General features: G+C 60.4%; 2 protein-coding genes across 2 annotated transcripts; one reads left to right on the top strand and one right to left on the bottom strand.

The window, feature by feature from the left end:
* The first annotated feature begins 1,625 nt into the window (after positions 1-1,625).
* On the top strand, positions 1,626-3,129 carry LOC144736294 (olfactory receptor class A-like protein 1). Its single transcript, XM_078618943.1, has 2 exons — positions 1,626-1,689; positions 2,081-3,129. Exons 1-2 carry the CDS (start codon positions 1,626-1,628, stop codon positions 3,127-3,129), a joined length of 1,113 nt encoding a protein of 370 aa, XP_078475069.1.
* On the bottom strand, positions 2,502-14,228 carry LOC144736293 (uncharacterized). Its single transcript, XM_078618942.1, has 7 exons — positions 13,369-14,228; positions 12,336-12,407; positions 9,934-11,688; positions 8,998-9,312; positions 7,118-7,435; positions 6,399-6,523; positions 2,502-5,020 (listed from the first exon to the last, which is right to left on the bottom strand). The coding sequence occupies exons 2-7, from the start codon at positions 12,385-12,387 to the stop codon at positions 4,052-4,054; spliced, it is 3,534 nt and encodes a 1,177-aa protein (XP_078475068.1). The 5' UTR covers positions 12,388-12,407; positions 13,369-14,228; the 3' UTR covers positions 2,502-4,051.
* Positions 14,229-14,240: the final 12 nt, after the last annotated feature.

Raw genomic sequence — 14,240 nt, 5'->3', positions numbered from 1 at the left:
AAATGATGGAAACATCACAGACACGACAGAATTAGCGAGCGTCTTTCACTGAGAAACCGCCGGGGTTTGTGAAAATACGGTGAACGTTACCCGCGTGTTATTAAAACAAAACCGGGGCGGTTCTGAGTGACGTGAGATTAGTTGTGGGCACAGTGGCGGTGCAGCAGCACTGTTCCACGAAGCCGGCGACCCGGAGTTTCATTCCCGGCCGGGGCCAGCAGCCGTGGCAAGCGATGTGTCTGACCCGGTCCTGCGCCTCCCCCTTCTCCTTCCAACCAACTGGCACCGACCAGGATGGTGAAGTATGGTCAAACAACCTTCATCGGGAGGCCTTCATCCAGCAGTGGATTGAGGAGGGGCTGTGAATTGCTCGGGATGAAACAATGGCGTGAGTTTGTCATCCTCCCCGCCACCTCTGTCCACGGCAGTTGATGATTGGCGGGTCGCGTGTGGTGGTGGTGGCGAGGTAAATTGTGGGGAGCGGTGGTGTAGCGGTCAGCGCTACGAACCCGGCGACCCGAGTTCGATTCCTGCTCACGACCAACACCGGTGACGATTATCTGAACCGGTCCTGGGCCTCTCCGATGTCGACTCAGCCTCAAATGAGCACCTGGTGCGGTTTGTAAAAACACTCCCACTAGGGAGACAAAGGCAGCCGGGCGTAGTAACAGCACTTGCCCCAACAGTCTGTTAAGGCTATACGGGGGATCTTTGTACTCCCAGTTCTTTCCAAGACGTCAGGCCAGCGGCGAAGAGTAGAGCTGTCTCCAGCGGAGGCCGTCCGGCCGTCAGCGGCACGGGCACAAGCGGTTTCACGGCTGCGCCTGGACCACCACCGCACGTGCACATCGCGCGTTGATTTGTTGAACCGCTCCGACCGCACAAACGGGCGTGCGGGCGTGCGGCGTGCGGACGGTTGCCATTGAAACCTGAGGGCCGCGCCGCGTGGAGGAGCGGAGCGCACGCGCGAGTGGACGTGCGCGTGACACGGGCGCTCGTTCGCTCGCTGTGATTGGGACCCGGGGGAGTGGAAGTCTCCGCGCAAATTGAGGTGCCAATTACCCCCCCACGGCCTGAGGGCGCAGCCACTGCAGCCGCTCGCTCTAGAGAGGCCCTCTCGAGGGAACTTTGGCCTACTCTTCCACTCTGGACAGACATCATGGGACCTGCACATCGACCAATTGCGGTGAAGCCAATTACAATAATGCCAGGTGGACAGAGGCAGTGTTGGGAGGGGATTTAAGAAACTTTCCCAATTGTCTCAACTGCTGGATGATGGACTCTTAAATCTGTCAGTCATGGGGCTTGTTTGACCATACTTCACCGTACTGGTCAAGTGTTTGTTTGTTCAACCAGGTGAGAAGAGGGGCCTGGGGAATTAGTCTGCCGCCAGGAAAGGGGGGCGGGGGGGGGGGCGACGTTGCTGCATTTCGCGCGATCCCAATTGAGTGTTGAGTCATCTACGGCGTTAATTGTCGAATTTGGCAAACTAAGGACCGTGACTCCGGGGCACGATGGCCCGCTCTTGCGAATTACGTCACGGGATCTTTAGCGTCCGCTGTGAGCGAAGCAGACGGCGGCGTAGCAGTCGTCGCATTATTACGGCGATTACGCACGACGTGGTGATGACCGGGGCGGCCACCGGATCGGCGAATGCGCTAGGGCCGGGCCACCGCGCCACCGCCCAGCGTGTGTTGGTGAATCAGGGTGGCGGTAAAACCCGGGACCGGCTCAGATAGCACTCGCCACTGATGTTAGCCGTGACTGGAAATCGAACTCGCTTCGCCGGCTTCACAGCGCACTCGCACGCGCGCGCGCTCGCGGCCACACGCACGCGCGCACACACGCAAACTCAATCACACAAACACGTGATTTCACACGGACACACACAACCACAATCTCACGCGCACACACACACCGTCTCGCTCTCTCCCTCACACACACACACACACCGTCTCGCTCTCTCCCTCACACACACACACCGTCTCGCTCTCTCTCTCACACACAGACACACACACCGTCTCGCTCTCTCTCCCTCGCACACACACACACCGTCTCGCTCTCTCTCCCTCACACACAGACACGCATGCTCTCTCCCGCTCTCTCTCGCTGTGCACGGCCAGCATGCTGCTGACCGTGCTCTTCGTGGTGCTCACCGTCCTCGGCGTGTGCGGCAACTCGGCCGTGCTCGCCGCCTTCTCGCAACTGCGCCACCCGTCTCCCGCCGACGTGGTGGTCATCGGCATGTCGGCGTCGCACCTGCTCTCGTCCGTCTTCAAGAACACGCCGTACGTGCTGGCGTCGCTCGACTCGCTGGCGCTGGGCGACGGCGCCTGCAAGGCGCTCCTCTACTCGGTCAACGTCCTGCGCTCCTGCAGCCTCGCCTTCACGGTGATCCTCAGCGCGCTGCAGCTCGCGCGAGTCAAGCCCCGCGGCCGCCCGCGCCTGCGCCGCCTCTCCGCCGCGCTCTCGCGCCTCCTGTCGGGCCGGCGCGGCGGCGGCGGCGCCCGCCTCGTGGGGGCCACGGGCGCCCTCTGCGCGTTGGCGTCGGCGCCGCTGCTGGCGCTCGACGTGCGCTCGCGAGGCGACGGGCGGGCCGGCGGCTTCCTGCACATCTCGGGCTGCGTCGTGACGCCCTCCGACGGCGCCGCGGCCTTCCTGGAGGCCTCCAACGTCCTCGACGTGGCGGCGCTCGCCACCCTCCTCGCCGCCAACGCGCTGGTGCTCGGCTTCGTGCTGCGGCACCGGCGGCTGGTGGCGCGGAACCGGGGCTGGGTCGGGGGCGCCGGCAACGCGGCCGCCCTCAACGCGGCCAAGGTGATCGCGTGCCTCATGGTCGTGGCGTTCGTCTGCTGGGGCGTCAACGTGTGCATGCGCTTCACCGTCGTGCAGAGGCTGAGCGCCGAGTGGACGAGCACGCAGGCCGACGTGCGCGCCTTCTTCACCTCCGTCTACTACTCCCTCAGCCCCTACATCATCATCTTCGGGCGCTCGTCCATCCGCGGGAAAGTCGCCCGCGCCGTCCGCAGGTGCCCGTGCGTCGGCCCGCAGCGCACGCGGGTCCTGCGGCTGGCGGTGGTGGACGGGGGGATGGGCAACAGGGTGTGGCCGGGGGTGGCGGCGCGCTGAGCGAAGGGCGGGCCGTGCGGTGGACCCGGCGCTATACGGCGAACGAAGACGGTTCGGGGATGAGGGTCGTGCGAGGTCGGGTAGCGCTTGACAGCCGGCCTTGCTCGTGCTGGGCCTGGCAGCTGCACGTCGCTTGATGGGCCGCAGGCAACGGGGCAGCGGAGCCGGGAGGGTTTTTGTCTGCGGTGTCAGGAGAGGAAATGTCTCCCTGGTAAAAACGAGTGTGGGGTGGCGATCATCTCTACTGGTGGGCCCCCCGGGCCGGTGGTGGACATTCCACATTTCCATGGCGGGGGCCATGACATCCACAGGACAACCACTGTTGAATTCACGCAAGTGGTCACTTGATCTAGCCGAGACGGACGGTGATAAAACTGCCGATGATGATGATGATGATAATGCTGCTGCTGATGATGATGTAAACGACACAGATGATTATGATCTTGCTATTAAAGATGATAATGAAATCGCTGATGATGATATTGAAAGTTATCTCGATTTTCACTCGCGACCGTCCGCGAGCCAAGCTCTCTCGCCGCAGTGACCACCGGTCAGATCTTTATCACCTCGGGCTGCACAGTGGCTGAGTCAGAGGCAATGAGCCGGCACCACCGAGACCCTATGTCCATTTCCTGGGTCTGGGTGTCTCTCTCCGTTTCTCTCAGGAGGTTCACAATGGCCATGTCATTGACATCCTAGGTTCAGTCTCTTCTCTATTTCTCTCATCGGGTTCATAACGGCCAGGTCTGGTCATGTCTCTCTCGCTCTCTCCGAAGGGGTTCACAATGGCCGGGTTAAAGCCACGGAGCGGTCACCGACACGGGGGCGAGGCTCTATTCCTGGCGCTGGGCCCCTCTGTTCCTGTCTCAGGGTGGGTCACAATGGCCCCGTCGGAGCCAGCCACTCGCCACACTCGCCACACTCACACCTCGCTGTGAGAGAAGCTGGGCCCCTCCAGCCTCTGGTGGATCCGGTGAAGCGGCGACCGCTCTGCCACCGATCCCTCCGATCCGGCGCTCGTGGCCGCCGCGGAGGATTCCGAGCCGGCGCCGCCAGGCCTTGCCGGCGCCCGCGGGAGCGGCGGCAGCCTCCTGGCGGCGCCTCTTAGGACGCCGCAACTGCCCTTCCTCGGCCGAAACTGCTGCTGCTGGTGAAGTGTAGCGCCGTCGACCGCGCCCAGCGAGTGTCTCGAATCGCCTCGGAACGCCGGGTAGATCGCCGGCGCCACAACCCGCTCGTCGTCGTCACCGTCGCCATCGCCGGGAAAGTACAGCGGTCGCCGGCACTCTCCGCAGAGCGGCGCCAGCCCAGCGGGGGCGACCGCTGCCGGCGGCGGCGGGAACAGTTGCAGCGGCACCGCCCAACCGCCGGCCTGCCCGCTGACCGCCAACCACTGCGCCATCGGCACAGCCCCCCACGCTTCCCGCCACATCGTCGGCGGCGGCGGTGGCGCCGCCAGCGCCCAGCGGGCGTCGGCCAGCGCCGGGAGGCTCAGCTTGCGGTGGCCGGCGCCGCGGGACTTGCCCGGCGACGGCAGCGTGAACCCGGCGGCGGCGAACCCGGCGGCTCCGGCGGCGCCGTTTTCGGAGTCTTCGTCCGACGCGAGGCACGGGGCGCCGTCGGGGCCCGGCGGCGGCGGCTGGCGGGGCACGAGCCGGTACGTGCGCACGCCCTCCGTCTGCCCGTCGCGTCGCATGCGCCGCAGCTGCCGGTGCGCGAGCGAGAAGCTGAATGGCGGCGGCGGCGAGATCGCCGAGATCGACGACGGCGCCGGTGACGCCGGAGAAAGGGGAGACGGCGCCGGGAGGACGCCGGACGCGGAGGCCGAGACGTTTGTGGCAAGGAGTCGGGACGAGCCGTTGGGTAGTTCCGCGGCGCGTCTGCCAGGCGCCTGCAACAATTACAACTGGTTGAAGAGAACTATCGCGGGGGGCTACACTCACACACAACGTGAGTCACACCCCTTACTAACACAGGGTACACTCACATACAACGTGAGTCACACCCCTCACTAACACAGGGTACACTCACACACAACGTGAGTCACACCCCTCACTAACACAGGGTACACTCACATACAACGTGAGTCACACCCCTCACTAACACAGGGTACACTCACACACAACGTGAGTCACACCCCTCACTAACACAGGGTACACTCACACACAACGTGAGTCACACCCCTCACTAACACAGGGTACACTCACACACAACGTGAGTCACACCCCTCACTAACACAGGGTACACTCACACACAACGTGAGTCACACCCCTCACTAACACAGGGTACACTCAAACACAACGTGAGTCACACCCCTCACTAACACAGGGTACACTCACACACAACGTGAGTCACACCCCTCACTAACACAGGGTACACTCACATACAACGTGAGTCACACCCCTCACTAACACAGGGTACACTCACACACAACGTGAGTCACACCCCTCACTAACACAGGGTACACTCACACACAACGTGAGTCACACCCCTCACTAACACAGGGTACACTCACACACAACGTGAGTCACACCTCTCACTAACACAGGGTACACTCACATACAACGTGAGTCACACCCCTCACTAACACAGGGTACACTCACACACAACGTGAGTCACACCCCTCACTAACACAGGGTACACTCACATACAACGTGAGTCACACCCCTCACTAACACAGGGTACACTCACACACAACGTGAGTCACACCCCTCACTAACACAGGGTACACTCACACACAACGTGAACCACACCCCTCACTAACACAGGGTACACTCACACACAACGTGAGTCACACCCCTCACTAACACAGGGTACACTCACACACAACGTGAGTCACACCCCTCACTAACACAGGGTACACTCACACACAACGTGAGTCACACCTCTCACTAACACAGGGTACACTCACACACAACGTGAGTCACACCCCTCACTAACACAGGGTACACTCACATACAACGTGAGTCACACCCCTCACTAACACAGGGTACACTCACACACAACGTGAGTCACACCCCTCACTAACACAGGGTACACTCACACACAACGTGAGTCACACCCCTCACTAACACAGGGTACACTCACACACAACGTGAGTCACACCCCTCACTAACACAGGGTACACTCACATACAACGTGAACCACACCTCTCACTAACACAGGGTACACTCACACACAACGTGAGTCACACCCCTCACAGGATACACAACGACGGTGGTGAGTCGCGCGAGCGAGTAGCGGCAGTAGCGACGGTGATGACAAGAGACCTCGGTGACGACGAGCGACGACGCTTCGGTGAAGGAGGTGGACGCCGGCACCGTCCGGCCGGAGGAGCGAGCGGCGATGGTCGACTCGGATTCGCGGAGCGCGTCCAGCTCCATCTCCTCCCCGGCTGCGCACGTTCACCAGACAGACGCGTCAACCCCCGCCGCGTCCTGCCGGGGCCTTCCCTCGGGTCGCCTTAAATGAGTACCCGGTATGGAGTCACAAAGGTGGCCGGGGCGCAGTGCTGGGCACACCACCCCACTGTGCGCGTCAGCATGTCGCCGTGTCACTGCGGCTACCTCGCAGTGTCAGCGCGTGTCACTGAACCGGTAGTATCGTGCGTAACGAACCCGGCGACCCGGGTTCGATTCCCGCCCGCGGCCAACATCGGTGACGATTGTCTTAACCGGTTCTGCGCCTCCCCTAGGTCGACTCTGCCTCAAAGGAGTACCTGGTGCGGTGTGTAAACATCGCCAGTGGGGACGTGCTGCCCACCACCCACCCGTGTGCTACAGTGTCAGCAGCCTTCGTAGGTGTTCGCAAGCAGCACTTGCCCCAACAACCTGCAAGGCGACACGAGGGGTCTGTGTGTTTGCGTGCGTGCGTGCGAGCGAGCGTGTGAGCGAGCGGGCGTGTGAGCGTGCGTGCGAGCGTGCGTGTGAGCGAGCGGGCGTGCGTGCGAGTGAGCGAGCGGGTGAGCGTGCGGTCTTAGCGGACGCACACGGCAGCAGTTGGGAGGATCGACCCGGGGCGACGCCCCTGCAGGCCCCTGCGACACTCAGGGCCACCCCCCCTGCTTCAGCGCCACAGCCACCGCAGCCATCACCGCCGCCGCCGCCGCCGCAGCCGCAGCCACCGCAGCCACCGCCGCCCGGCTTGAAGCGAGCCACGCATGCGCGGGCGGCGGCAAGGAGGGTCGAGACGACGACGCACGCACACACGCACATCCCAAACACCGCCACGGCGCTCTCCACCACGCCGTGTGGCGTCGACGGCGGTGCCGCTGGCGGTGCCGGCGGTGGTGGAGTGTCACGAGACGCTGTGCGGACAGGTGGAACGCACGGGAGCGGTGGAACACAGAGAGAGAAACAACATAGACACGGGGAGACACGTAGACATGCTTAGGATTCAGAGTAAAGCACCCGTTGATGCACTCCGGTCAATCGCGAGACATTCGCCTGCCTATCTCTCTTCTATCTCGACTACCATCATTACTGTTACCGTGAACTTGAGTTGTTGATTCCTCCACCAGGGGACAACAACAGTGGTTGTGCATTCAACCACCACACTTTAGGTCACAACAACTCACTCACCCGCTCACTAACCCACTCACTCACTTACTCAGCCACTCAGCCACTCACTCATTCAGCCACTTACTCAGCCACTCACTCATTCAGCCACTCACTCATTCAGCCACTCATTCATTCAGCCACTTACTCAGCCACTCACTCATTCAGCCACTCACCCACTCACCCACTCATTCATTCAGCCACTCACGCACCCACCCACTCATTCAGCCACTCACTCAGCCACTCACTCATTCAGCCACTTACTCAGCCACTCACTCATTCAGCCACTTACTCACCCACCCACGCACTCACTCTCTCCACACTGCAGTTCACCTCACTTCTCTTTCTGCACCTTCGCTCACATCGCTCCCCTCTGGATTTCCCTCCCATCGTCCCTTTTCCCCCAAGCTCTTAACAACAATAACTTTGCTCAGTTTAATACACGAGTCAACTCTTATCTCTTACAACTTTGATGCAAGTGTTGTTTGTCCCCTTGACGCTTTGGGCCTTTTGGGCCTTCTCAGCCATTGTAGTAAAAAGAAGAAAGTAGAATGTCCATTGCGTGCGCATGCACGTCTTTGTGTCAATCCACTGCTGGATGAGGGCCTCCCCTCGCTGCGTGGGTCACGGAGGTCACTTGACCGTTCGTGCCGGGGTGGTGAGGGCGGGGGACAAAAGAATGATCCTGCTGCCGATGCCGCTGCTGATGGCGACGATGATTACGCACGTAGAGTAGACTCTCGATTATCCGCGTGCGGTTTATTCGATTTGCGGATTAACCGCGCAGCTGAGATTTTGACAAATTAGTCAAATAACTCATGGATTTTCCCTTAAGCTCCAAATTAATAATCTAAAAACAGTTCTACATTATTCTTGTAAAAGTTTTTTGCACGTGCTTAAACCGAACAAATATGTTGCTCCGGCTAATCCAAAATCCACGTGATCGTCTCTACAGTACAGTAGTTGCATATATTGACAACAGTGGGCGTAGCTCTGCAATCCACTTAGTGGGCCGAATCTTCTTCGTGGGAGCAGGAAAATGTTGTTATCACTGAGCACGCACATTGATCGGTCGATCGTTTGTCTTTTAAATCGAAGGAGTATTTTCTTCACTTCACTTACATTCGTGGTGTTGGATTATCTGCGATTTTGCATTTTCTGCGGCCGTCCTCCCCGTCATTAGCACGGATTATATTCGAGAGTGTACTCCATGTTGAACTTCTTTTGCACCGTACGTAGCCAACCGCATTAATCGGAGGTGACTATGATGACGCTGACGCCACCGCCCCCGACGCCACACAACTTCACTCACCGTTGCGATCGTTCACTGCGGTGCTCACTCTCCTCCCTTCGTTCTCATCACCGACTCCGCCGCCGCCGCCGCGACACTCCAGCAGCGAGCACGGGGAGCTCTCGCGCTCCGACCACGGCGCATCCGGCTCTCCTCCGCAGGTCGCCGCAGCTCCCCGCTGCCCTGCCAGGGCGGCCGCCCCTTCTGTCGCGGCGACGGCGGCGGCAGCGCACGTCCGGCGGCGCTCTCGCGTGCCCTCCCCGCACGACGCCGAGCAGGGAGACCACGGCGACCAGGGACCCCAGATCCACCCCTCTAGGGGACCGGCGGTGGGCGCTGTGATTGGGTGGGAGAGAAGTCGCGGGCGTTTGGGATAGAGCACGAGCCAGGGCCGCGCCTTTACGTCGGATTGCCTCTCTCGCACGCACGCAGCAAAGAAAGAAATCCCCCGTATAGCCTTTGACAAACCGTTGGGGCAAGTGCTTTTGCCGAGCACCTATGAAGGCCGGCACGGCACACCGATGAGTGGGTGGGTGGCGAACACCATGCCTGGCCACACTTTTCTCCCCAGGACAGATGTTTACACATCCCATAAAGTACTCATTTAAGACTGAGTTGACCTAGGGGAGCCCTAGGACTGGTGCAGATATTTGTCACTGTTATTGGCCGTGGGCGAGAATGGAACTCGGGTCGCCGGGTTTGAAGTGCAGTGCGCTAACCACTGGACTACCACTCTCCATATTTTGGAACACAAAAGACAAAGATCCCCGGCATAGCCTGAGCAGACTGTTGGGACAAGCGCTGTTAGCGGGTAGCACCTATGAAGGCCAGAACGGTACATGAGGGGGTGGGTGGCCAACACTACGCCCGACCGCCTTTGTCTCCCCAGTGGGGATGTTTACACACACACACTCAGTCACAAACTGGTGCACAAGTGTGCGTGATTGCAGCACTCACTGCCATTTGCCGGGAGATGCAATGAGGCCTGCACACACTTGGTGGCCCTCACGTCTCCTTCTCCACCTCCACCTCCTCCTCCACCTCCTCCTCCACCTCCTCCTTCCCCTCTTCCTGCATCGTCTTCCACCTCCGACGCGATTGCCCGGAAGCAGTAGAAGGTGGACGCAGCCTCGGCGGCGAACAGCGAGCAGTCAAACTCGGCCTCCCAGCTGCCCGCTCTCATCTCCTGCTCTCCCAACAACACCTCCTCAGCCACCCCGTTCTCATCACCATCGTCATCGCTCACGCCGCCTCGTCGCCCAAAGGGCCACGTCCTCGCAAACGCCGTCACCCTCCCGCGCGCCGGCGGGCGACACGGCTTGGGCTCAAGCGCCGCCACGACCGTCCCCTCGCACCACCGCGGGCGGTGCCGGCGGGCGCCGCCGTCGCGCGGGGGGCGCCGGCCGAGGCGCAGCGCGTGGCCGCGCCGGGTTCGGTTCACCTCGACGACGCCGCTGGCGGCCAGGACACCGTCGCCGCCGGCGAGCAGCAGCAGCGCGCGCGCGCGGCCCGACCGGGGGAAGGGCGGGCACGCGAAGCTCACGTTCGCCGAGCGCCGCCGGTAAGGCGGCGGCGGCAACGGCTCGGACGCCACGACGGCGCCGGAGCCGAACGCCAGATCAACGCGCAGCCCCGGCGGGAGGGGGCCGTCGGACGAGACGACGGTCACGACGAGGGCGCCGCCGCCTCCGTCGTCGGCAAAATGCGACGGCGCCCGCAAGAAGATCGTAGACCGCGGCGGCGGCGATGGCGACGGTGACGACACCGGACGGTCGGCGGGTTCCCACACGGCAGCTGGGCTGTAGGTGCGAGCGGCCGAGGAGGAAGAGAAAGTAGGGCTGGTTGCCGATCCGGTCGTCGGTGTTGCCGGTGATGTTCTGCCGAGCGGTGACAGCGTGCCGGTGAGCGAGCCGTCACGTGCTCTTGTAGATAGGGCCTCCTGCGTTCCGCTCGCCGGCTGCTCAATATCCGGGGGTCGAGTGGAAGTCCCGCCAGATGTCCCGCCAGATGTCATACTGGGCGAGGTGTCTGTTGATCTGCCAGATATGATGGGCGATGTTCCAGCAGGTGGATAATCGGACGTTCTAGGAGGCGGCATATCCGTCGGTCTGCCAGATATCGTGCTCGGAGTCCCAGATGAGACGTGTTGTGTTCCACGAGATAAATGCAATATTCCACCAGATGGCAAACCAGAAGTTCTACTGAACGGGATGTTGGTTGCGTCTGGCATTCCACCAGATGTTCCACCAAAGGCAGCACTTCCCGGCGTAACAGACGTACCCAACGGAAAACGAGACGTCGCGCCGGACGGGACATCCGGCGTCTTGCTCGATACGCTCCCCAATAGTCCGCCAGCCTTACCATCGGACGTTCCGTCAGGCGGCGTATTCGACGGTCCACCGGATGAGCCGTCTAAGATTCTCACGGACGGGGTACTGGAAGTCCAACCGAGCGTGACACCGGGTTTCTCGCTAGTCGGAGCATCCGGCGGCCTACCGGATATTCCGCCCGTCATCCAACCGGGAGGAAAGCCGGCTGGCGCACCGGATGGGACGTCGTTAGATGTCCAACCAGACGGGGCGCCCGGCGTCGTAACGGACGGGCCGGGAGGCGGCGCGCCGTCGAGGGGTGACGCGCCCGAGGTCGGCGGCGACGTCGTCAGCGGCGGCGTCAGATGGCGCCCCCCTGCGGCATGCGACGAGGTGACGCACGCTTGCACACGCACGCACGGCGGACAGACGGACAGACGGACAGACAGACAGAAGGACGGGGCGTTTTGTTGAACTGCGGTCGCCAAGGGGTGTCACGCGCAACGGATCTGCCGAACGAAAGTTTTTTAATGCATTCCGACTGCAGGTATTGTGGTCAATGCAAACATGACTCCTTGTAAAAAAAGGTGTCAGTTTTGTTGCCAGATAAAAGGGTAAAAAACCAATTATCATATTTTGCTACTAGCAAATGAGGTTCCAATGATGAAAGTTTTTGAGCGGCACGGTGGCTCGGTGGTGACGCTCGCGTCTCACGGCAAAGAGAGCACCTGGGTTAAACTCCCGACTAGGGCGCCTTTCCGCATGGACTTTCTACGTCCTCCCCCTGTTCTGCGCGGGTTTCCTCTGGGTGTTCCACTTTTCTGCCCATAGCTAAACACATCCCAGTGCCAAAATGTTTTTAATTTACATGAAAATTACTCAATTGGGAATAAACACAACATCATCTCCCCCGCTATACGGCGCGAGAGCGTGTTTAATGAGCGCGCGCCACCTGCTGTGGATGGCTTGGGGAGTCTTTTTATCCAAAAGTAGTCGTAGTAGCAGTCGTAATAATATTATCGTCAACAGAGAAACAGGGAGGTAACAAACCTGTTGCTAGGCACCAGAAGAGAAGGGCCTGAGCCGTGTCGATCGGCGACATGATGTACACCACGTTCGAGCCTGCAGGACGCACACAAGTTATTCATTCGCCGATGCTCTGTCCACTGCTGGGGTCCGAGTTCTTGTCCGATTCTTAAATAAGTGACATCTCGATGGATCTTGTGAGGTCAAAGAGTCATTCAAGTTCAGCAGACCAAGTCACCATCGCTCCCCAAGCACAGAGACGAAGACAAAGGTCCACTATGTGGCAAGTGTCGTGGGCAAGTGTCGTTAGCGAGCGCCTATTGAGGACGGCACGGAGTACAAGGAGAGGGGTGGGTTGCCTCGCACCACGCATGGCCGTCTTTGTCTCCCCGAGCGGTGGTGTTGACACACCAAGACCAGGTACTCATTGAGGGCTGAGTCAACCAAAGTGAAGCCCAGGGCCGGCTCGGACGCAACTCGCAAGTGACGTTAGCCGTGGCCGGGAATCGAACTCGGGTTTGCCAAATTCCGAGCGCAGCGCGCTAACCACTGCACCACCGCTCCTCAGCACACATACACTCAGCCGTACCCACGCACTCACCACACATCGTCAACCGCATCAGATACGTCGACAGGCCGATGCGCACATCCCCTTCATGGACCGCAAAGTAAACCCACAGAGACACATAGAGCTCCACAGAGATACATGGAGACCCATAGAGATGCACAGAGACCCATAGAGACACATTAAAGGCACAAACACAGCAGTGCGATATTGTCCGTGCAACCCGAACTACTGCGGTCTGCGCTCATTCAGCGGACGAGGGATAACAAAACGACACAGACTCTCTCTCCTGAAGCCCTCTCGTTGTGGCCAATAGACCTTGACATTTGGCATCTAACTCATATTGACATTCGCAAGAATACAACCACACATGCACACTAACCCTCTCTCTTACACTCACCCTCTCTCTCACACACCAGCCACACACACTCACTCTCTCTCTCACATCACACACACACTCACCCTCTCTCACACCCACACGCACAAACTCACCGCAATCCCATGCTGCCTCCACACGTCCCAACTCAAACTTCTGTCGTGCGAGTTGAGATTCGGCGCCCACCACCGCCGCCGCCTCCTACAACTCGTCCACCCTGTGGCCCACTGGCCATTGTGAACCTGTGCCAGGCAGGGAGAGAGACGGGCATAGCTCTGCGCCTGGGCACGTCTCCTCGGAGGCGGCTCAATGGGCCCGCGACGTCGCGTGGGGCAGCTCTGAAAGCGGCTGGCACGGGCGGGCAGGGAATTCCGCTTCCCTTTGCTTCCCTTTGTTCCCTCGCTCTCCTTTATTTGGCCGTTTATGCCGAGCGAGGTTCTCGTGCGAGACAGAGTGCGCGCGTGCGTGCTGGTGCGTGCGTGCTGGTCCGTGCGTGCTGGTGTGTATGTGCGTGTGTGTGTGTGCTGGTGTGTGTGTGCTGGTGTGTGTGTGCTGGTGTGTGTGTGTGTGCTGGTGCGTGCGTGCATGCTGGTGTGTGCGTGTCTGCTGGTGTGTGTGTGCTGGTGTGTGTGTGTGCTGGTGTGTGTGCTGGTATGTGTGTGTGCTGGTGTGTGTGTGCTGGTGTGTGTGTGCTGGTGTGTGTGTGCTGGTGTGTGTGTGTGCTGGTGTGTGTGTGTGCTGGTGTGTGTGTGCTGGTGTGTGTGTGTACTGGTGTGTGTGTGTGCTGGTGTGTGTGTGCTAGTGTGTCCGTGCTGGTGTGTGTGTGCTGGTGTGTGTGTGCTGGTGTGTGTGTGTACTGGTGTGTGTGTGTGCTGGTGTGTGTGTGCTGGTGTGTGTGTGCTGGTGTGTGTGTGTGCTGGTGTGTGTGTGCTAGTGTGTCCGTGCTGGTGTGTGTGTGCTGGTGTGTGTGTGCTGGTGTGTGTGTGTA

Source organism: Lampetra planeri, chromosome 60 (assembly GCF_965212315.1).
Source record: "Lampetra planeri chromosome 60, kcLamPlan1.2.h2, whole genome shotgun sequence".
Lineage (NCBI taxonomy): Eukaryota > Metazoa > Chordata > Hyperoartia > Petromyzontiformes > Petromyzontidae > Lampetra > Lampetra planeri.
This window is presented reverse-complemented; position numbering and strand designations above follow the sequence as displayed.